Raw genomic sequence first — 23,206 nt, 5'->3', positions numbered from 1 at the left:
CTTTTTGTGTGAATGTAAATTTTGTAGGTGCTTCTTGATGACAGTATAGTCAATGTGGCCACAGTTGCTTCATCCCGTTATGCAGGCTCCATCAAGGCCAGAGTAGACAAGTGGCAGAGACAGCTCTCTCTTTTCAGCCAGACCTTGGTAATCAAAAACAAAACCACATTCAAGTTTTGTTTGTTTTGTGTTTTGTTAAATGAAATATTCTCTATCTGACTATCTTCTACTGTGATTCCAGGAGGAGTGGTTGGCATGTCAGAGAAGCTGGCTTTATCTTGAGAGTATTTTCAGTGCTCCTGACATCCAGAGGCAGTTGCCTGCTGAGTCTAAGATGTTCTTGCAAGTGGACAAGTCCTGGAAAGAGATTATGAGGAAGGTCAACCGCATACCCAATGCCTTTCGTGCTGCCACACAAACAGGTCTGACAAAATGTAGCTCAGGAAACTTATAAAGCATAGGCAATTTAATACCTACAACTTAAACATAAGATTAACACATTTACATTCGAAAATTCAATTCTTGTCTAGTGTCAAAAAGCTGTAGGTAAAAAGCAACAATGAAAAATTTTGTAAATTATAAATGACTTTTACCAGTGTTACCCTCTACTCTGTCTCTCCAGGGCTTTTGGATATTTTCCAGAATAATAACGCACTCCTGGAGCGAATACAGAAGTGCCTGGAGGCTTACTTGGAGTCCAAGAGAGTTATCTTCCCAAGGTGTCTATGCACACTCACACAGCACACACAGCAGTTTCTCATCAGAATGCTGAATTCTCTTGATGCTGTGCCATGACTTTACTCACTTCTCTGGGTGGCTCAGGTTCTACTTCCTGTCTAATGATGAACTGTTGGAGATTTTGGCTCAGACACGGAACCCTCAGGCTGTGCAGCCTCATCTGAGGAAGTGTTTTGATGCAATATCACAGCTGGAGTTCGGCCTGCTTACCCCTACTACAGGAGAGGGCGAGACTGGTGAAAAAATACAATACAATAATGACATCTTAGCCATTGTGTCACCTGAGGGAGAAAAGGTTGTCTTTCATTTTCTTTTTTCTTTTTTTAAATGTATGTTTTGTTTTTTCAGGGATTTATAAAATGAAACAGGATAGAAATATGTGTGGGTCTGTGCTTTAGGTGGCACTGGGGAAAGGGCTGAAGGCTCGTGGAAATGTAGAGGACTGGTTGGGAAAAGTGGAGGAGGCTATGTTCTCCTCTCTTAGGAGACTCAGTAAGGCTGCAATTGCTGACTACCAGAGCAAAGCAAGAGTGGAGTGGGTTGTGGCTGGGCATCCCTCACAGGTTTGTTCTCGTCTAGTTGATATTTCTTATGTGTGTCTCTGAGTGTATAAGCGATTCTCACTTGTGCTTTTCTGCAGGTGGTGTTGACCATCTCCCAGCTCATGTGGTGCAGAGACATGGACAGCTGTCTAGAGGGAGATCATGATCACTATAAGGCATTGCAAGAATTTGAACTCACAAACTTTGAGGTGACAACATATAGCTTTCATTGACCAGTTTATGAATCTTTATATGAATGTGTTAGTTCCTTAAAAATTTCCTTGCAAGCAATTTACAGTTGGTGAATAATTTTGTGATACATTCATGTGGTTTTTGCATATGTGTGTGTCTCTCTGTATTTATGTTTGGATGTGTATAAACAGAGACTGAATTCTCTTGCTGCTCTGGTCCGTGGGAATTTGCCTAGTCTTCATCGGAACATCATCACAGCTCTCATCACGATAGATGTGCATGCCAGAGACATCGTCACAGAGCTTGTCAAAGAGAAGGTTTGTGTATTTGCTTCGTCTTGTCACAGGGAATGGTGAAAAGTTGCCTGTTTGCAATAGATTAATCTTAACCTAGTTCACCAAGTGACAGAATCAACAACAACATTTTGTGCTCTGTTTTAGAAGCTGATAAGCGTATTTATTTGATTATTTTATTCATTTTAACCCTGTTGTCCGTGACCATAAGAACAGAGCTGCGACCAAGCAGTTGAGAACCGCTGCCATACATAATACAAATGCCAATTTTTGATCTATTTTATCTGATAGATCAAGAGGTTATGACATGTGTTTATATGTATACATGTTTGTAGGTGGACTCCAGCGATAATTTTGAGTGGCAGAGGCAGTTGCGGTATTACTGGGATGTGGACTTGGATGACTGTGTGGCTCGGATGGCTCTCTCTCAATATGTATATGGATATGAATATTTGGGAGCCTGTCCTCGTCTGGTGATCACTCCACTGACGGTATATGACGATATATATTCACTTTATTACACAAGGGGAAAATTATTTTAATTTATTTACGATGAATTTTATATATATGCTCTATATGAGTTTTGTCCAATTATATTAAATAATGTTAATAAATTATGTAAATTTGCAATTTGAAGAATGATGGCTTTAACTTATTAAATCAAATAAATTTTGGTGGCATTTCTGCCCTCATCAGTTTACTTATTTTTATGGCATGCATAAGAAAAACAAGTTTAACTACTTATACTAAAGTGCCTGTACCAAATAATCAGGGGCATGTTGTACTAATATTGTGTGCGTGAACTGCATATCTGTTTACTTTTTTTCATGTTAGGATCGATGTTACCTCTGCCTAATGGGGGCACTGCAGCTGGATCTAGGAGGAGCTCCTGCAGGTCCAGCTGGCACAGGCAAAACCGAGACCACTAAAGACCTTGCGAAAGCTCTGGCAATCCAGTGTGTGGTCTTTAACTGCTCAGATGGACTCGACTATAAGGTGCTAATCTGTCTCTCTTACAGTCCAACTTCTATTTTCTTTTTTCCTCATCAATTTGTTAAGGAGCTTGACAAACTAATGACCCATAGATGCTTGTTTTCCTGTTATAGTTTTGTTTACAGCATTGTTTTCCTGTTATAGTTTTGTTCACAGCATTGTTTTCCTGTTATAGTGAATTCATTGCATTTGTCACTAGGAGGCAGCAGAGCTCCAACTGGAGTTCTCTGCACAGTGCATAAAAACAACTGGAGACATCTTTCTGAGAGCTTTACCCAGCAGGCTGTCCTTATTTATGGCCAGTGTTTAGTATTTGCTGGAGGAGTCAGATGTCATAATGACGTGTAAGATTCTGACTTGGCCTTAAAACCATCACAGTCATTGTTCACTGTTTGTCTTTTTTAAAATGTCACGGGAACATTATTTTACCATTTAGCTTTTTCTAGAGATCATTTCTTTCTATTGATGGGCTCATTGGTACAAGGGTGGCATGTGAGGATGAATGCATTAGTGCTCTATTTTTTTTAGCAGCATTGATTCCGGAAGTATTATTTTCAATACTTTTTTTCCACAGCATTATGAAACACTTACCAATCCAACCAGTATAGAAATACATACAAATATTTAAGTATTTTGACAGCATAGTCAGACAGATTCAGTTACATCATTTCTGGTGCATTATGGGAGTGAGTGTTCCCTGCAAACTTCTATGTAGTTCCCCATCTGTCGGTCACTTCAATGTGGTGTCGAAGATACTTGGGATCCCCAATCACCCACAAGGCCCATGAGAATTGGAAAATATAATTTGCATGCGCCACTCCACCGGACATACGGGTATAGGAGCTGGCGTGCATCCGTTTTCTGGCTATCACCAGACCAAGCTCAATTTAAAATTGAACATTGGTCTGGGGAGTCTGCTCTGTATTTTCTACTGCACAAGGGGCATAATCAACTGGCATTATTCTAATAACTCTGTACGCAATTGGATAGTCCTTCAACCAATCAGACCACAAGAGGCGTGATCAACAGGCAATGACCTATCGCTTCTCTATCTGTCATCGTGTTAAGCCTGCCCATAGCATGCCAGGTGGATAAGCCAGTCTGTGATTGGTTCCCGCAAAAGTGTAACAAGCAGTAGAAATGAATGTACGGCTTTCTAGACTGAGTTGCCAGGTGAAATCAAAACGCCGGCAGATCAGGCTGGGTTTACCCAGTCTTGTGCATCCCCTCATTTAGATTTGTTTTTTGGAGTGATTCTGAAGCAATGAATTGCTTTGTTGCTCTAAAATATCACCTTTAAAGAAGTGGCTGATAGGAAGAAATTTGAAGCAACACAGCTGCCTCTCTAAACAAGCATAGATAAGTGCAGAGAGCTTCCCTTGGGTGCTTCAGCTAAAGAGCAGTTTCCCCTAAAAGAGCAAACACAGATGGAGAGCATCTTTTTAACAATGTGTGGGTATGGTCGATATCTGTCATCCATGGATGGCCTGGTCTGAGCTGAGTGTGATGCTGAGTTGTTCTGCATCGCTGTTGAGGATTTTTCAGGCAATTCTCTGCAGTAAAGTAGCAGACCAAGGCAATTAAACACATCCTGACTCGGATTGATGCCACCAGACCGCTGAGATCCACTGAAACAATGTCAGAGCGTCCTGTGGTATATGACGTCCATATGAGACAGCTTAAGCACTGGCTTCAGACTCGAGTCCCGAGATGGGTATAGTGCGGCGGTTCGCATCCCGTAGCTATCACGGCAATATGCCACCTCATGTTCAGTCCTTGGACAGACCTTATATTTATATTGTCACAACGGATGTGTCCAAGACAGGCTGGGGTGTTGTATGCCACAGGTACACAGCTCCTGGACAAGACCTTAAACTTGACGGTTGTGTAAATAAACCGGTTTTAAGGTTTACATTAGATATTCTGACTCACTCTCCATCTCCTCCTTTGGAGTCAGCAGGGACTGCGGTCCACTCACATCCGAGCTGAGCGCAATTGTGCAGCGGCTGGGTCGGCCATGCTCTTCCACCTTGAAAGTGCATGTGGCTGCCTCAGTGGATGGTAAGTCTGTAGGGAAGCATGACCTCATCATCAGGTTCCTCAGTGGTGCTGGGAGGTTGAATTCTAGGCCATGTTTTATTCCCTCATGGGATTTCTCAGTAGTCTTGCTGGGCCTATATAGAGCTCCTTAGAAATCCACATAGAGATCCACCTCAAGCTGTTGATCCCATCACTCCACTTCGGTCTGCCGACCTGTTGGCTTCTTCTTGGCTTCTCCCTCGGCTTCAACAGATACCATCATCCTTACGGCTTCACCTGGTACTCTGACCACTGCCCTGACACTTCAGAACCATCATTGTAGCTCTGTCTCATCTGCTCTCCATCTGGAACCAGGGCTAAACTTCCAAAGGCTTAACCTCTGTCAGTCGTCCCCCGGGTATCATCAACTTAGTCTCCAAAATGGCTCTTCCCTCCATTGACTCAACCTATCAAACTGGCTGCTCTCTGGTTCCACACCTGGTTACCTCAGCTCCTAGTTTCTCCCTGGCCACCATGGTCTTTTCTGCCACCATAACCTCTAGTTTCCAGCGCTACACCGGCCCCTCTATCTGATTAATTAATCTTGAAACAGCCAAACATCAGCTGATTATTTAACCTTGCAAATGCATATGGCGGTTTAACTCTTATGCATTATCTTTGCATTATCTTATGCAGTCTTTTAGTTTTGAGTTTTCAAGTATTTTTTAATAACTACTTTAGCTATGAACTATTGTGTGCTACAGTATGTACAACTATATTTTCATTCTAAGGCCTTAGAGGGTTCAGTATTCAGTATTCATTTATATGCCGTTTGTGTGTTAAGATGATGGGGACGTTCTTCAGTGGTTTGGCTCAGTCAGGTGCCTGGTGTTGCTTTGATGAGTTCAATCGCATCAACATTGAGGTACTGTCAGTCATCGCTCAACAACTCATTACTATCAGGAATGCCAAGGCAGCCAAGGTAAAGTACATACACACTCATGCATGTACAGTATCAAACGTACTTATACATTACTTATGTTTTCTGCAACTGCATGTGTCTGGATTGTGTTTGTTTTCTGCAGCTACCTCGGTTCATGTTTGAGGGAAGAGAGATAAAATTGGTGATGACGTGTGCTGCCTTCATCACTATGAACCCTGGTTACGCTGGCAGGACTGAACTTCCTGACAACCTGAAAGCCCTTTTCCGACCCATAGCCATGATGGTGCCCAACTATGCTCTTATCGCTGAGGTGTGTGATTAAACCACCTGATCTGATCCAAGTAATGATGATAAACCACTGTAGGTGGAGGGGTCAGAGATGGGGCTGCTCACCTAATGTGTGTACTCATTAAAAGCTTTTGTCTGTTCATCTGTGTGTGTGTGTGTGTATTAAGGCTACTTCACACTGCACTGACAGTCTAACGGCAACAGACACATTCATCAGGATTTGTGGGATCATTGTATCATCAGTCTTTGTCTGTTGCCATTGTTCAGCACTTTCACTTGTTGAATGTTGGAGAAGTGACTTGCTATAAGTAATCTGGTCTCAGCTTTATTCATTGTTTGTTGGTGCAGTGGGAATGTTTGGAGATGTAACTGGTGTGATATCACTGTGATTTCCTATTTGTATAGAACATTTACTTTAACTTCAATACACACTTTATTCCCTGTCAAAATTACAAAATTATTAAATCATTTGGAGCATTTAGAGCAGAGGTGCCCAAACCGTTTAGTAACTTGCCAAAAATCTAACTTGATCAAGTGCTTTAGGCCAAAAGTAAACATTTCATTATATCTGACTTAATAATTCAGATATAATAATAATAAATGACTTAAAAATAATGAATAATTCAAATCATTTCAAAATTAAAAAATGTTATTACAAAAATATGAATTTGAAATAAAGATATCAATAGAATTTTTCTCCCCTATTTGCCTTTCTCTTGTGATATAGCATGGCAGGCCATATCAGGCTACGTCTACACTAATCTGTATACATTTAAAAACTGAGTTTTCGTCTAAAAACGTTCCGCGTCCACACTATCATTTTCAATAGTTTTCCAAAAAATTTTCATCTACACTGAAACGTCTGAAAACGCTTACATCCCCGTACTGCGCATGAGCAAATCCAAGACGCTTCGACTTGCGTCATTTCCGCTACTCGTTTTTTTACTCTTCGAAATTTTGCGCCAATGTCGAGAAAAGGCACTGAGTTTTTTAACAGTATGTACAAACTGACATTAATATTTTACAAGGCTGTCAAAACAGAAAGCATACAAAACAACTGCTGTACAATGTCGTTCACCATCTTGGCTGAATTGGTCATATGACTGCATCACATGGCTAAAAATGCGTCATCGTATTAAAAAGCCTCCTTTTTCACAGTCCACACTATGGCGCGAAGACGGTGTTTTCAAATTTATCCGCTTTGGAGAGCGTTTTCAAAACGATACGTTTTCATTGACTTAAAACGCTGTCTCAGTGTGGACGGAAGGCCAAGAGAGAAAAATATATGGACATGGCCTCAGAAAGGGTCACAGGTCAACTAGCTCACAGGCCCTGGTTTCGGCACCCTTAATAATATTAAATAGCAGTAGTAACAATAATAATAAATATAAGTATTATTTTTTTAAATCACCAGATTTTGTCCACAACAAACAAACTCTTTTACTCAAAGGAACTAACAATTTTAGGGAACTAGGGAAATCTCCTCAAACCACAGCTAAGAATCTCAATATTATAATGTTTTATCTGACAACCCAGACAGCTCTACAGTATATTTTACCTTAACACCTCTTTCTCTGTAGGTGATCCTGTATTCTGAGGGCTTTGAGTCTAGTAAGACTCTTGCAAGGAAGATGACTCAGATGTACAAACTCTGCAGTGAGCAGCTCTCTCAGCAAGATCACTATGACTTTGGCATGAGAGCTGTCAAATCTGTGCTGGTCATGGCAGGGTGAGGCATTCAGGGTTGATCTCTGATTTTTTTTGTACTCATTTTACACATTACCCATTGAGTAAATCTCATATACACTAGCGTTCAAAACTTTGGTTGGTACATTATTTTATTTTTTATTATCAATGTTTTAAAGATCAATGTTTAAAAGAACAGCATTATTTGAAATATAACTTATATAAAGTACATGTCTTTTCTGTCACTTTTTATTAATTTAATGATCTTTCAATGATGAACGGTGCATAAATAACGTAGACCAGTCTTGGAAAGTGTTTGTTTAGGGTTTTAGGGTTGCTTTATTAACAAGTCAGTCGTTCATTGAGAATTAATATGCACATGCTCGGTCACAGTTAGTAATGTGTTTGGGGTAAAGGCCAATAAAATACAGATATGCAAAAAAACTCTAAGCAGATCATTGCCAACAGCAAAGTCTTTAGTGTGTGTGTTGATTGTGTGTGTGTGTGTGTGTGTGTGTGTGTGTGTGTGTTTGTGTGTATGTTGACATCCTTTTATTTCATTGTGTTCTTCAGTGGTTCAGAAGGTAAACTAATGTGATTAAGTCTACTAAACTATTAACAAGAATTAACAACTTTAGGGGAGTGTGTTTAAAAAGTGAGAGTAAATTAGAGCACCATATTGAGTGTAATTGCTGATATGGAATTAATACAGGCTGTTTAATAGCTTGGATGTCTTTTATGATTCCCACAGTACTAATTAGTGGTGCTTATCAAGGCATGAATGACACTTCAAATCATGTGGCTTGTTGAGGAGAGGTGTGAAGTGATCATTAAAACGTTAAAATGTGTGAAAAAATCCCCTAAGACAGGAAGCAGCCACATAGCAACCATCTAGAAATTACCTAGCAATCACCCTAGCAAAACCACCTACAACACTCTGGCGGACAAGCACCACTTAGTCTACCTCATATTTTCCACCCTAGCAACCACATAGCAATGCACTAAAAGCACTTACACAGAGCATTCACAGTGCATCACTCCCTTTTTCTTCAGAAAATGTAAAAATCTTGTTTATTTTGTGAATGCCATCTATAATAAGATCTATTGTGTGATGTCCTGTGGAAATAGTGATTGTGTGATGTCCTGTAAAAATAGTGAGAATTCAATGTTTTCGTGCTGCAAGTTCTTGTATTCCTGCTCACATTTTCTAATATTATGTATTATGTGTGTTTGTGTGGTGTTCAGGTCCTTAAAAAGAGAAAACCCTCACTTGAGCGAGGATGTTGTTCTGATCAGAGCTCTGCGAGATTCGAACCTGCCAAAGTTCCTCAAAGATGATGCAGTGCTTTTCAGGTGACTAATCGTGTTGTATATTAAACACTATACATGTAAAAAATAAAAAACAAACATTAATCTTGTGAAATAATATTGTAAAAACGTCTCAGTTACATTTGAAACCTGAGTTCCCTGAATAGGGAACGAGGTGCTGCATCACCGCTGCGGGAACGCCTCAGCGTGATTGCGTCCTGAAGCACGTATGTAACCAACCAATGAGGCGATGGAACGTCATAGGCGGGTGACGTCATAGACCTGGAAACTATAAAGCACCCGTGAACACAAACAGACACTAGCTTCTGAAACAGCCTGAAGTAAGCACTCACGGGCAAGCAGGGAGTATGCCGGGTGATGCAGCGTCTCGTTCCCTATTCAAGGAACTAAGGTTACATACGTAACCGAGACATTCCCGTTTCAAGGGAACTTGAGCTGCATCCCCGCTGTGGGAACGACAATACCCACATCCCCATATAGCCAGATGCCCGTCAACCATTGGCTAATGAACGAGCACCCATGCCCGAGGCGTGGCATTGAGGTCAAGCTCATAGAACCTCACAAAGGTGTGTGGCGAGGACCAACCCGCCGCATCACAGACTTCATTCAGGGAAGCCCCTGATAACAAAGCATTAGAAACCGCATACTCCTGGTAGAGTGAGCCCATACAGCCAAGGGAGAAGGCTGACCGGGCACCTCATAAGCAAGCGAGATGGCCTTGACCACCCACTTGCTCATTCTCTGCTTGGATGCTGGGCCCCCTCGAGAGGGTGGCCCTAAACAAACTAACAGCTGTTCAGTTTTCCTCCATAGGGCAGCTTTGTGGATATAAGCATCTAGGGCCCGAACTGGGCAGAGCAGATTGAGTGTTTCCTGGTCTGACATCCGAAAGGGAGGAGGACAAAAAGCCTGCAGTATAACTGGCCCATTAGTAAGGACCTTAGGAATGTAACCCGGAATATAAGAAAGCCTAACTATACCGGGCGCAAATTTTAAGCATGAGGGTGCCACAGAGAGAGCGTGAATGTCTCCAATTCTCTTGAGAGACGATATAGCAAGCAAGAATATAGACTTAAGAGTTAGAAACTTTTTAGGAACTTCTTCAATTAGCTCAAATGGTACCAAAGAAAGGCCCTGAGCCTAAAGTCTAAAGTCTAAAAGGCCTAAGTCTCAAAGTATCCCGAAGGAAATGAGTAATCAGCGGATGTCGCTTCAATGAAACACATCCCAAAGACATGTGGTAAGCTGCTAAGGCCGCCACATATACCGTCAATGTGAAGGGGGCTAATCCTACTGGTGATCCCCACACCAAGAAGTGAAGAGTTTCCACTTCAAAGCATACAATTTCCACGTGGAGGGAGCTCTAGACTGTAGAATGGTCTCCACAACCCCAGTTGGGAGACCTGAGGGGGCCCACTGGAGGAGCTGACGAGCCAGCTTGTATAACGGGCGCAACCTCAGCCCCCCCTGATGGTTTATGTAGGAGACCACCGATGTGTTGTCTGTGCGAACTAACATATGATGGCCCCTGAGCTCTGACAGGAAGAGTCTCAGGGCCTGAATCACTGCCAACATCTCCAGACAATTTATGTGCCAAGAACGATGATGGTCCTGCCACTGGCCCTGGGCCGAGCGACCACTCATGACCGCTCCCCACCCGTGAAGGAAGCATCCGTCGTTAGAGTGACTCGACGACAAGGAACTCCCAACTCTGGGCCTTGAACCAAGAACAAAGGCTGTTTCCATATCATCAACGCACAAAAGCAACGCCTTGTGACCTTGATAATACGAAAAAGAAAAACCCCTTGGTCTTGAGCCACTACTCCAACCGTCTAATGTACAACAGGCCGCAAGGAATCACGTTGAACGCTGCTGCCATCAGACCCAACAGTCTCTGATACTGTTTGACAGTAAGTGGTTGATCTAGTTTCATCCCTTTGACTGCTGAGAGAATCGACCCCACACGAGGATCTGATAGGCGAGCCCGCATGGTGGCCGAATCCCACACAACCCCAAGATACTTAGTTCTCTGAGTTGGCAAAAGAACACTTTACTTGGACTCCAATCTCAGCCCAAGCTTCCTTGATGTTGAATCACTAACTGCAGCGACTGTGCTAAAATCAACCAATCGTAGATGTGGTTAAGAATTTGGATCTCCTATATGCGCAAGGGAACTAGAGCTGCATATACACACTTCGTGAAGGTGCGGGATGACAAACCTAGACCGAACGGAAGAGCGCCGAGAGCGTCGTCCCCCGCCCCACCCCTTTTATGAGGGAGTACGCGTGGCGACGCTCTGCTTTATTGCGCTCGATGTGTGGACCTCGTACTCGGTTTCCGCTGCTCCCAGCAACAGCAGAAGTCTGGGGTTTCCGAGGGAGAAACTGTTGGAGTGCTGCCGACTGTTTCTTAGCCTCCTGAAATTGACAGTATTTTAATAATTCAGTAATTCGGCGTCACTGAACAGACCGTCAGGAGACAACGGCGCTTCCAACAGAAAATGTTTGTCTCTTTCCTTTATCTCGGTTAGGTTCAGCCATAAGTGCCTCTCTGTGGCCACCAGGGCTGCCATAGTACAGCCAACAGATCTGGCCATCTCCTTGGTGGCACGGAGAACAAGATCGGCTGATGATCGGAGCTCTCTGATGACATCAGCTCCGATCTCCTCACTTTCCTCCAGACCTTTTAGCAGGTCAGCTTGGAATGCTTGCACTATTGCCATAGTGTGCAAGCATGCCGCAGCCTGATCTGCTGCCGAGTACTCTTTGCCCACCAAAGGCAATGTAGCTCTTAATGGCTTGGTGGGCAATGTCTGGGCTTTAATTGATGACGCCATATCGTGAGAGAGATGGCTTGCATGCATCTCCTTCACCCTCTGCATCGACCCATATCCATATCTTTTCAGTCCAACTATATTACTATAGGTGGATGTTTGCAGGCTGAAAGTCCTGGATGAAGACGATTCCATGACCTCGACACTTCAGTGTGGAGGTCGGGAAAGAACGGTAAGCCCCGATGTGGAGGTTGAGCAGAGTGCGCGTGTAGGAAATGCTCGTCTAATCAGCTTCTCATTGATGGGCGTTACTGACTTTCTTGTGGCCAGTCCAAACTGAGCCTGGCCACTGCTCTACTCAACACATCCACTAGCTCCTCACTGGCAGGGGAACGAAGTGGCGAGGAGAACCTCAAGAACCTCCTGTGACACGGAAGGATGGAGATTAGAGCTATCGTGACGAACCAGTCCTCGGACTGGATCTGACCCACGATAATGGGTATAGTGAGCATTTTGAATCTGAACCTCCTCAGAGACTGATCCAAAAGCCTCAGATATAAAATCGGATGCAACCCCCCATCCTTTTTGGGAACTATAAAGTACCGGCTGTAGAACCCGGATTCTCTCTCCAGCGGAGGAACGCGCTCTATGGCTTCCTTCGCCAGTAAGGATTTTACTTCTAGTTCCATCACCCGAACCCGCTCTGGTACCACTGCGGTCCAGTTCAACCCCTTGAACCTTGGAGGAGGGTGACCGAACTGCAGTCTGTGACCGCTCTCTACAGTATGCAGGACCCATGTAGAAATGCTCGGAAGGCACTTCCATGCGCTGAGATAATCTACTAAGGGAACCAGCCTCTCGAGGCTGGCGTCGGGTGTTACACGAGGCTTGTCTCCAACCCCCTGAAGTGGCTGACCGGCAGGAAGTAGTTGGGAACGAGCCCCTTCGCGGGAGGGACTGCCCTTCCCGGCAGCCTCCTCAGATCGCCCTTAGGAGCGGAAGGCTGCTGGTGAGAACGCTGCCTCTGTTGCCAAGCTCCCGGAGAAGGGGCTCTAGAGGCAACGCTCTCCTTCTGCATCTGACGATGCGAGGAGCTGGCAGACGGCTGAGGCTGCCCGCTAGGGCCAGCCTTCCCGGGCTTAGAGCGGCGAGGGAGATACTGCTGGAAGGCCGCTGACTGTTTCTTTGCCTCCTGGTGTCTGGAAATGACGGTGTTAACCAGGTCTCCAAACAAACCAGAAGGCGAGATCGGGGTGTCCAGGAGAAAGGCTCTATCTATCAGATCCGGGAAAAATGGTAAGCCCCGGCGCGGTGTTTGGACCCAGTGCGAAAGAAACCGGTCATCCAGTCTGCTGGGTGGCTGGACTTCCTGTGTCTCTTGTGGCCAATCGATTTTTAATTTGGCCACCACCCGGGTCAACACCTCGACCAGCTCCTCATGGGCGGGTGGATGAAACGTTATATTTCCCGCTTCATCTCCCGCCTCAATGAGCATCGGACCCTTCAACCCGGGGGAAGATGCCACAAAGCGGGCTTCCACACGGGGAGTAAGGTCCTTGGTCCTTGGAGGAGGATTGGGAAAGTGCCGCAGAAGTCCCGCTGTTAACCCAATGATCTGCGACCCAGAGCCGCCTCAACATTTTTTTTTAGGGTGATCAAAAAAAAGATCACCCTCAAAAAAAAAATTTGAGATAGGAAATCATCAGTATTAAAACAATAAAAGACCTGAAATATTTCAGTTGGTGTGCAATGAATCTAAAATAATATGAAAGTTTAATTTTTATCATTACATTGTAAAAAAATAATGAACTTTATCACAATATGCTAATTGTTTGAGAAGGACCTGTATATATGTGTGTGTGTGTGAGAGAGAGAGAGAGAGAGAGAGAGAGAGAGAGAGAGAGAGAGAGAGAGAGAGAGAGAGAGAGAGAGAGAGAGAGAGAGAGAGAGAGAGAGAGAGAGAGAGAGAGAGAGAGAGAGAGAGAGAGAGAGAGAGAGAGAGAGAGAGAGAGAGAGAGAGAGAGAGAGAGAGAGAGAGATTTGTTGACCATGGCATCCACCATAAGGGGGAGCCACCATAATGTAGAATAAAATAGCTTTTTCCATCTCATGTGAGTGTACATTATTTTACACATATTCAAAAGTACCATTAATTTCTTTAGATATAAAGTTTTTTTTCTTGTATTAATTCAGTGAAATGACACATGTCTTATAAGTCCAAGGTGTTTTTGGGGCCACTATATTTGTCTGTGTAAATACCTAACTCTCACTCTTTTTTTTACCTTAGTGGCATCCTGTCAGACCTTTTCCCTGGTGTCACCATCCCAGACCATGACTACGGTGTCCTGCAGACCACTATTCATTCATCTCTGTGCCAACGCTCCCTCCAGCCCCTCCCAAGCATCATAAGCAAGGTCATACAGCTCTATGAGACTATGCTGGTCCGCCATGGGGTAATGCTTGTGGGGCCCACTGGAAGTGGCAAGACTACTGTTTATCGTGTGCTGGCAGACACCTTGGATACCCTGTATCACGCTGGCCACCAAAATCCCTTCTACCGCCCTGTTAAGACTTATGTGCTGAACCCAAAGTCAGTCAGCATGGGCGAACTTTACGGGGAGGTGAACACACTGACGATGGAATGGCGGGATGGTCTGATGGCTCTTTGTGTACGGGCAGCAGTTCAGGATTTCAGTGATGACCACAAATGGGTGATCAGTGATGGCCCGGTGGACGCACTGTGGATTGAGAATATGAACACAGTGCTGGATGATAATAAGATGCTCTGCTTGGCCAACAGTGAAAGGATTAAGCTCACGCCTTCCATACACATGATGTTTGAGGTGAGATGCGCAAATGTGCACATGGTCCGTTTTTGTTAAATTCCACATGCACTTCTCACTTTTAATTAGAGGCTAGTCACACACGCTTAAATGCCATGCTTTTTTCAATCAGGTTCAAGACCTGGCTGTGGCATCTCCTGCCACAGTAAGCCGTTGTGGGATGGTGTACATTGACCCAGAGGAGCTTAAGTGGATGCCGTATGTCCAGACGTGGCTCACAGGTTTAGCCGAGAAGGTGAAGCCTTTAAAACTCTCTCAGGACTCACAAAGCAGAGTGCTTACATTGTTTTACAGTCACTGACGCATTAGAAAGAGTCTTAATTAACAGTTTTATAGGCAAACATTAAAGTTAGTTTTTAGACCTGTATACCTATTACCATCTGGGAAATATGTTTTGTTGATTTATTTAGATTACAGAGCCTGTACGTGAATATCTGATGGAGCTGTTTCAACAATATGTGGAGAAGGGCCTGCAGTTTGTTTCAAAGCACTGTGTGCAAGCCATTGGACAGGTGGACATCAGTAAAGTCACAACCCTCTGCTGCCTATTGGAAGCATTACTGTTCAGCGATGGAGCCCCTAATCTCAAAATGGTATAATGTATCTTATCTATCATCAAAATGAATCAGACACGGCATTCTAACACATTTTCAAAAGCCTCGTAGTAGTAGTATAGAAAGCTTAGTAGTAGTAGTGAATTAATAAACCTGAAGAGAAATTCTTATTTATCTCTGAATGTTTGGTTTTTTCGCCTTTCAAGAGATATGAAGAAATATAAAGATTTTGACTTGAGTTGCAAGTTGAATACCATGAATCAAAACACTGGACTGGCACAGTTCAGAATATTTAGACCCCAAAACTGCTGCTTACTTGTAACACACTTACTGTATATTGATGTATAGTAGTGCTGCAGTATAAGCTAAGAGTAACAATTTCAAGTTGCTAGAAATTGCGGTATGGGGGTATTCAACTGTTTGCTTTTTTATGTGCTTTTGTGTATTTATTTGCAGGAGCCCAGCAAGTTGAACAGTATGTTGTGTCAGACGTTTGTATTCTGCTACCTGTGGGCAGTGGGGGGGAATTTGGTTGACAGCAACTGGGACACATTCGACACCTTCGTCAGGCAGCAGTTTGACGACAACAGTAACACAAAGGTAAATTAATAAATTAAATGTAATGTAATGCATACCGCAAATACATTTCATATACTCTGAAATAATCTCAGATCCTTTAGATTAAATTGTGAAGTATGCTTGCACTTATGGATACATTTATCAACGAGCATAACTGTGAATTTCTGTTTAATTGCCTTCATTTATGGCGACCATATAAGCTTTCTAATAGTATTTTGTCCAGGAAAAGACTCTACAAGATTTGGAGGAACATGTTTTGTTCTTTACAGATTTGCAGCCATGCATTTTCATTTAATTCATTTTTTTTCTCTAGTCCCATCATCATTTTTTCTCAATGGCCATACAGTAGCTATTCCTGTTAAATAGCTGATGTTGAACATTGAAGACACTGCAAACCTCCTCTGGGCTTTGACCCCGAAAAGAGCACATTAACCTGACTGAAAGGTCATTGTAAATTATATATATCACCTGACTGGTTCAATTATTTTTATATAGACAGCTATGTCTTGTCTCGTGTGTCTGTCACATTAATAAATGTGACCTCAGGAATATTTAATGAGAAATAGATTGAAGAAAAACAATATGCCCTAGACATTTGTATAAGGAAGGATTAAGGGAAGGTGTGGTATTTATTTCAGAATGTCGGAATGCAGTGGAGAGGTCATTATTAGTATTCCACAGAGCAAGACAGAAGGATCAAGGGAGGAGGGGAGGGAGGAGGGGAGTGCAAAAGAAAAGGAAGTGGTCAATTTGAGATGAACAAGGGTGCTAGAACCTGCCCTTATAATACACTCACAACGTTTATTTATTTATTTATACATTATTCAGACTCTTGATATTTCCGTTATATTTATCAAACAAACCCCCTTATGATTATCAAATTGAAGCATCCAAGCTAAATTTACAGACCAGAATATCATCATAATGATCTATCTGTCTATCTGTCTGTCAATAATGCAGTGGTTCTTGCATCCTCAAAATTATTTCTTACACACAATTATTGAGAAAACCTGAAATATAGTGCAAAATCCATATGGACTACTTATATTGTGTTTTATGTTGTCGTTCTAGGAACTTGACATACTCGACATGACTTGACTTTCATTTCATGAAAAAATAGCTACCATGATATTCTGATAAAACGTGTTGGGACATTATGAATGGAATACATATTAGAGTAAACTCTCTCTGTCTCAATTACAGTTGCCCAGTGGAGGTGATTTATGGAGCGTGTATATGAACTTTGATACTAAATGTTTGGAGCCATGGGAGAGGATCATTCCTCCCTTTAGCTATAACAGTGAGTTGCCCTTCTTTGAGATGCTGGTACCCACCACAGACACGGTGAGGTATGGATACCTGATGGAAAAACTGCTATCTGTCAAGCACTCTGTCCTCTTTACTGGCATCACTGGAGTGGGAAAGGTAAGACAGGCATGTGTTTAATGTAACTGTGTAACTATGTAAGTGTGTGTGAAGCCGTAAAGTTTTATATGTTCTGTTTATGTTTCGTCACTAGAAATTGCTTACTAGGCTTATTGTGTGTTTTAGTCTGTTGTGGCCCGGGCATTGTTGAACAGTGTGCAGGAAAAGGCAGGTTATGTCCCCATATACATCAACTTCTCAGCCCAAACTTCATCAACCAGGACCCAAGAGATCATTGAGTCAAAACTGGAGAAGAAGAGAAAGAATATACTTGGTGAGGGGCATTTAGATACGGGTTGAGTTATGGAGGATTTAGCCACGATTTTTGTGGCTCTGTAAACTGCCATACTGAAAATCATCATCTGTGTGCTTTTGTATCAGGTGCTCCTGCTAATAAAAAGATTGTGGTGTTTGTGGATGATCTGAACATGCCAAAGTTGGACACATATGGCTCTCAGCCCCCTATAGAGCTGCTCAGACAGTTCCAGGACTTCCACGGATTCTATGACAGAGAAAAGTTCTTCTGGAAGGAAATACACGTAAGCAACAGCGTTAGGGGTAATGCATTACGAGTAACTTGAGTTACATAATCAGATTACTTTTTTCAAATAACCAGTAAAGCTACAGATTACTTTTAAATTTACAATAAAATATCTAGGATACTTTTTTAAATAAGTAACTTGTTACTTTGTTTTCCCATTTATCGACTGACACCTCTCCTATCCCCATGTTGAGAGAAATTGGCAGAAAGTGCTCAGGCGTTGTTTGCACTGACTGTGAACATGATTGATACTGTAGTTTTAGAATAAATGTGAGCAGGCATTTACTTATCTCACTTGCAAAACAAAAACTTTATTAACCAACTTACCATACTCATTTTTAAAACCAACTTACTCATTTTTAAAACTTACCATAAAAAACTTTACACAAAAATTATACTTGCTCACAAACCCATCTCATGGCTCATTTGGACATCTTGAATTAATCAATATTGATCTTGACTAAGTTTTTGTCTCTGTTATGTGTATTTAATGAGACTTAAATCTATCTAATTATTAATTGGTGGAGATATTGGAGTTGGTGGAGATACATGCATAATTGTTAACTAGAACCATAACTGTTGAGATTCCCATCCCTAATCACGGGCAACTGCTGTGTAGACCAGTAGTTTGCGCAGACACCTTAGGGACCAAAATCCAATTTTATCAAGCATTTTAATCGTTAAACATTTTCTCACTCCCTGCCTCTCTTTCACTCACTATCGAGATGGAAAATAATGTATGTTGTAATGTTTATCATATAATGAGCGGGGCTAATGCTTGATGTTTGAAGTAGCTGCTCTCATTTTATTGTTGTCTCATCTTGGGAATGGTGCTTAATTATGTATTTTTCACACACCAACATCAAGTAAAGCTTCTGCTTGTTGAACACACACACACACACATACACATGTACAAACACAGATAAAAGTGCATAATATAAACAAGGACAATTATGCGATTTGGCAAGGTTACAGAGAAATATGGGGATCTGAGAAGTTGCAGTCAACCTCAGTTCTAATCAATCTCAAATATGAGTTACGATAAAATAAAAGACAGAAATATGAGTAAAGAACCCGCAGAGGTTTAAAATGATGATTTGTGGTCCTAAAGTGAGCTTTGCCCTTGGAGAAACTGATCTGGGTTAGTGTAGATCTTTGGTGGCTGAATATGAAACTGCTTTGACTTTGACACAGCAACATTTCCTGAATGATTTTTCTGTCATTTGAAGAGTAATTGGTCATTAACTTTCTAGCTGTCATGAATGCTCTCATTTTAATTTGGGTTGTAATCAATATTACATTAATTTCTTCTAGTAAAGGCATGAGATTAGTGGAGGTGTCAAAAAAGTTAAATAATGTCCCTTGGATATTTCATTCATATGCACTTATTCACCTTTTTCTCTTTCCTTCTCCTCCCTAAAGGATATGACCATAGCTGCAGCCTGTGCGCCTCCTGGTGGAGGTCGTAACCCTGTGACCCCTCGTTTCATCCGCCACTTCAGCATGCTGTGCCTCCCAACGCCCTCTGAGCACAGCCTCAAACAGATTTTTAAGGTCAGACATATGGTAGCACTCATTTTGAATGAACATTTTACTTTTAAAGTCAACATGAAATCAAAATAGCTCTTATTGTGCTTGAGTCACTGGTGCACATTATTCCAAACAAACGTTTCAAATATTAAGAATTTGCTCTGCATCTGAAACAACTTTCCTTTTTTAGTTGTCATTATGATTTCCCCTCCAATTACCTGGATCTGTTCTGTATGTAACATCCAGTCTCGTCCCTCTAGATAAAATCCCATCCTGTTCTACTTTTTTTCTAATTGAAAAACCTGTTTCATTCAGAAATATGTCACATATATGCATGACAGTCAATGGATACCCAGCACTGTTTCATGTTGACTTTAAAGCTGTTGCATGCTGTGCCTGATGACCCTGAAGACATCAAAGTCTGAATCTAAAATTCTAAGTCTGTTGACTTAGAAAAGGCAATGATCTTGAGCCAACATAAGCTGTTCCCAAACCTGGTGAGATGTCTACCAAGACATCATATTAAAGCTGAAAGTATACTTGAATTTACAGCTGTTTGAAAAGGTAGGCAACATACAGTAGTGGCCAAATTTATTAGAACACTTTGCATCTTGGAGTCGCCTTATTGGGCCTGGATTTGTTTTCCAAGATGACAATGACCCAAAACATTTTTCTAACTATTGCCGGAACTACCTGTGACGGAAGGAATCTGCTGGAACATTGAAAATGATGGACTGGCTCCTTCAAAGTCCGAACCTCAAACTCATCAAGCACATTTGGGGCTAGTTGGGAAAAAAAACTGGACAGATCTGTTGTACATTCTCTTTTAGGGTGACATCTGTCAAGGGATTCCAGGTGAAAACTCTGGCATATTGACAGAAATGTTAATTAATATGCACTGTCCCTGTAATAAATAAATAAACATTCAAAGGAAAGCCTTTGGCTTCATTTACAGAAGGCATGGGTGTTCATTAGTGTTTCCTTAGTGTAACATTAGTGTTCAATTTCTCAGAGGAAGTATACTGACACTATGCCAGAGATATGTGCTGCTATAATTGCTGCAAAAGCTAGATATACCAAATATTAAATAAAAACTGATAAAAACAGTATGACTCACTTCATCTGATTTGTGATGGTAAGAGCAACCATCTGTATGTTTCATGAGAATTATGATATTAAATCATGTTTTGGAGGCAAAAAAGTCAATATTTTCAGATCTGTCAGGTGTTTTAATAATTTTGGCCACCACTCTGATTAGTATTCTAAGATACTGGTACTATGTGTTGGATAAAATTTATGGCAGAATTTTATATCCAGAGTACAATATTAGAGCGCATTGCGACAAACTCAATGAAAGAAATTGTTTAAAGGGATCCCCTGGTGTTGAGACTTGTATGGCTTAATATAACATAAATGATGTCTCTTACTGAATTATGTAGTAGAAAACCCATGAAAGATCTACGTTATTTTAAAAATCGATTTTATATTTGGACCATGGGCGGCGCCATTTTGTTTGCGTTCTAGGTTGATGACGTAGAGTGGTTGAACTCCTCAATCAGCTGGCATTACCCGTAGCTATTTTTACCACAACGCAACTCGAAAATTGTTTCAGAGTTAAACAAAACCAATGAATTGCTTTGTAATTATACTTAAAACACACTCAAACATACATGTGCACACAAACTCACCTACACAAGTCACAAACAGATCGGCGGGCGCGCACACGACAGGCTCTGTCTCAATCGAGATGTTGGGCTGCTCAGTCTCCACGACGGGCTGAATCTGAAATCGACCCTATACCCTTAAATAGGGCATTATTTGAAGGGACGGACATTTGTAGTGTTGTCCGACACCATAGTGCATGTTCGAGTGCAGTCATTCAGTCTCACGTTCCACCGCAATAACGAGTAAAGCCGATTTACAAACAGCTGTCCGACTTCACGCACTCAAACATACATGTGCACACAAACTCTCTCTCTCACACAGACTCTCACACACACCCCAACAGATCGGCGCGAACACACACACACACACACACACACACCCCAACAGATCGGCGCGAACACACACACACCCCAACAGATCGGCGCGAACACACACACACACGCACGCACTGCGCACGCATACATAACCCTCAATCTATTCCCTGTGTTGATATCCTGTTCAACACATCCTGTTCCCTAGATAGACTGTTGATAGTAGATTAACTATAATGCCTAATGTGACCAGCAGAGGGAAATATCTAGGTAGGACGATGGGATAAAGTAACGTGAGGAAGAGAGGCAGGATGTTTTGGTGATGATGCATGCGATTGAGACAGAGCAGTCAGGTGTGTGTGTGCGCGCCCACCGATCTGTTGACTGTGACTTGTGTAGGTGAGTTTGTGTGCACATGTATGTTTGAGTGTGTTTTAAGTACAATTACAAAGCAATTCATTTGTTTTGTTTAACTCTGAAACAATTTTCGAGTTGCGTTGTGGTAAAAATAGCTACGGGTAACGCCAGCTGATTGAGGAGTTCAACCACTCTACGTCATCAACCTAGAACGCAAACAAAATGGCGCCGCCCATGGTCCAAATATAAAATCGATTTTTTAAATAACGTAGATCTTTCATGGGTTTTCTACCACATAATTCAGTAAGAGACATCATTTATGTTATATTAAGCCATACAAGTCTCAACACCATGGGATCCCTTTAAAGGGGGGGTGAAACACTCAGTTAATCTCATGTCAATCGTGAGTACCTATAGAGTAGTATTGCATCCTTCATATCTCCGAAAAGTCTTTAGTTTTATTATATTTATAAAAGAAATATAGGCTGTACCGAGTCTTTCCGGAAAAAAAACGAGCGCCTCTAGGCGTATCGTGTAGGCGGAGCTACAGAGTGACGAGCGCGCAAAGCGGTGACGTCCTTAAGCGTGGAGAAACCCATGGCTATCGATCTCAGCTAATAGATATATGATCCAGAATCATTCGGAGGCTGAAATAAATTGAACAGGAGAAACAGCAACAGCAGGACGTCCGTCTCTGTGGTATGTACTGTATTTAGTGGCCTGTCAACATTTGTGTGTCTTAACTCGCAGTTTATGAGGACATGATTCGGTTTATGGACTATTGTATGCGACTAAACCTTAGCAGTAGCAAGCAAAACGGGTTTGCACGTCTGACTAGTGTAACATTATACATAAAACAACAATGGAGTCCGTTAGCGCATTTGAAAGCACGCGATTGTGTCATTTACTGATGTTTACTCAAGTGACGATAGCCAACAGCACAGACATTTGAAGCAGTTTTACTCACCGGCTGCTTCCAAAGCAGGACCGAACCTTTATCGCTGGGACCGCTCCGTCAAAAACACACTTCTTTGGTATGATTTGGTGAAGTCCTGTGACGGCAGTGACTGTGGAGATCCACTTTGCGACGCGACTCAAGCGATGTTGTGAAGCTTCCCGTCATTTCTGCGTTCAAATCGGTTCAAATGCAACGCTGCCTTCCCGGAATGCTGTGCTGAAGCGTTAAGTCGCTTGATGTCACCCATAGGAATAAAGTGGAGCGCGGCGCCGAGTGTTTATGGACGTGCATTTGCTCTCTCGCTCTAGTCACGCGCGCGCGCACCCTACTGGGAGAAGAGCCTGTACGGCCCATACAAGGACCTTCCGCTCTATTAACGTCAAGCCGACCCATACTCGAAAAAAACTCTCCGAAACTTGTGAGAAACCGAAAGTATTTTTGGTACAGAAATACTCCATCAAACGTCCAACATTAGTTTTTGAAACTTTGTCTATGTTTAGGATGGGAATCCAAGTCTTTAACAGTGTAAAAAGCTCAGTATGCATGAAACAGCATTTCACCCCCCCCCCCCCCCCCCTTAAGAACATTTCTGATGAAAAAATATTTCCATTGACATGGGCTGTTTTGCCAAATATTTTTTGTGTAAT

The 23,206-nt window shown here is 42.2% G+C and overlaps 1 protein-coding gene across 1 annotated transcript in view; it reads left to right on the top strand.

Annotated features, from left to right (window-relative positions):
• dnah6 (dynein, axonemal, heavy chain 6) overlaps positions 1-23,206 on the top strand; it is a 98,220-nt gene that overhangs the window by 18,893 nt on the left and 56,121 nt on the right. Inside the window, exons 23-43 of the mRNA XM_067441730.1 lie at positions 28-147; positions 242-422; positions 623-719; positions 823-1,033; positions 1,137-1,301; positions 1,379-1,489; positions 1,664-1,789; positions 2,101-2,256; positions 2,600-2,761; positions 5,622-5,759; positions 5,863-6,030; positions 7,589-7,737; positions 8,940-9,047; positions 14,084-14,639; positions 14,752-14,874; positions 15,050-15,232; positions 15,650-15,793; positions 16,976-17,197; positions 17,324-17,471; positions 17,579-17,736; positions 19,161-19,292. Of these exons, the coding sequence (XP_067297831.1) occupies positions 28-147; positions 242-422; positions 623-719; positions 823-1,033; positions 1,137-1,301; positions 1,379-1,489; positions 1,664-1,789; positions 2,101-2,256; positions 2,600-2,761; positions 5,622-5,759; positions 5,863-6,030; positions 7,589-7,737; positions 8,940-9,047; positions 14,084-14,639; positions 14,752-14,874; positions 15,050-15,232; positions 15,650-15,793; positions 16,976-17,197; positions 17,324-17,471; positions 17,579-17,736; positions 19,161-19,292 (3,558 nt within the window). The remainder of the gene's footprint in view (positions 1-27; positions 148-241; positions 423-622; positions 720-822; positions 1,034-1,136; positions 1,302-1,378; positions 1,490-1,663; positions 1,790-2,100; positions 2,257-2,599; positions 2,762-5,621; positions 5,760-5,862; positions 6,031-7,588; positions 7,738-8,939; positions 9,048-14,083; positions 14,640-14,751; positions 14,875-15,049; positions 15,233-15,649; positions 15,794-16,975; positions 17,198-17,323; positions 17,472-17,578; positions 17,737-19,160; positions 19,293-23,206) is intronic.

Source organism: Pseudorasbora parva, chromosome 4 (genome assembly GCF_024679245.1).
Source record: "Pseudorasbora parva isolate DD20220531a chromosome 4, ASM2467924v1, whole genome shotgun sequence".
Classification (NCBI taxonomy): Eukaryota; Metazoa; Chordata; class Actinopteri; order Cypriniformes; family Gobionidae; genus Pseudorasbora; species Pseudorasbora parva.
Note: the sequence above shows the minus strand (reverse complement) of the source record. Positions and strands in the feature narration are given on the sequence as shown.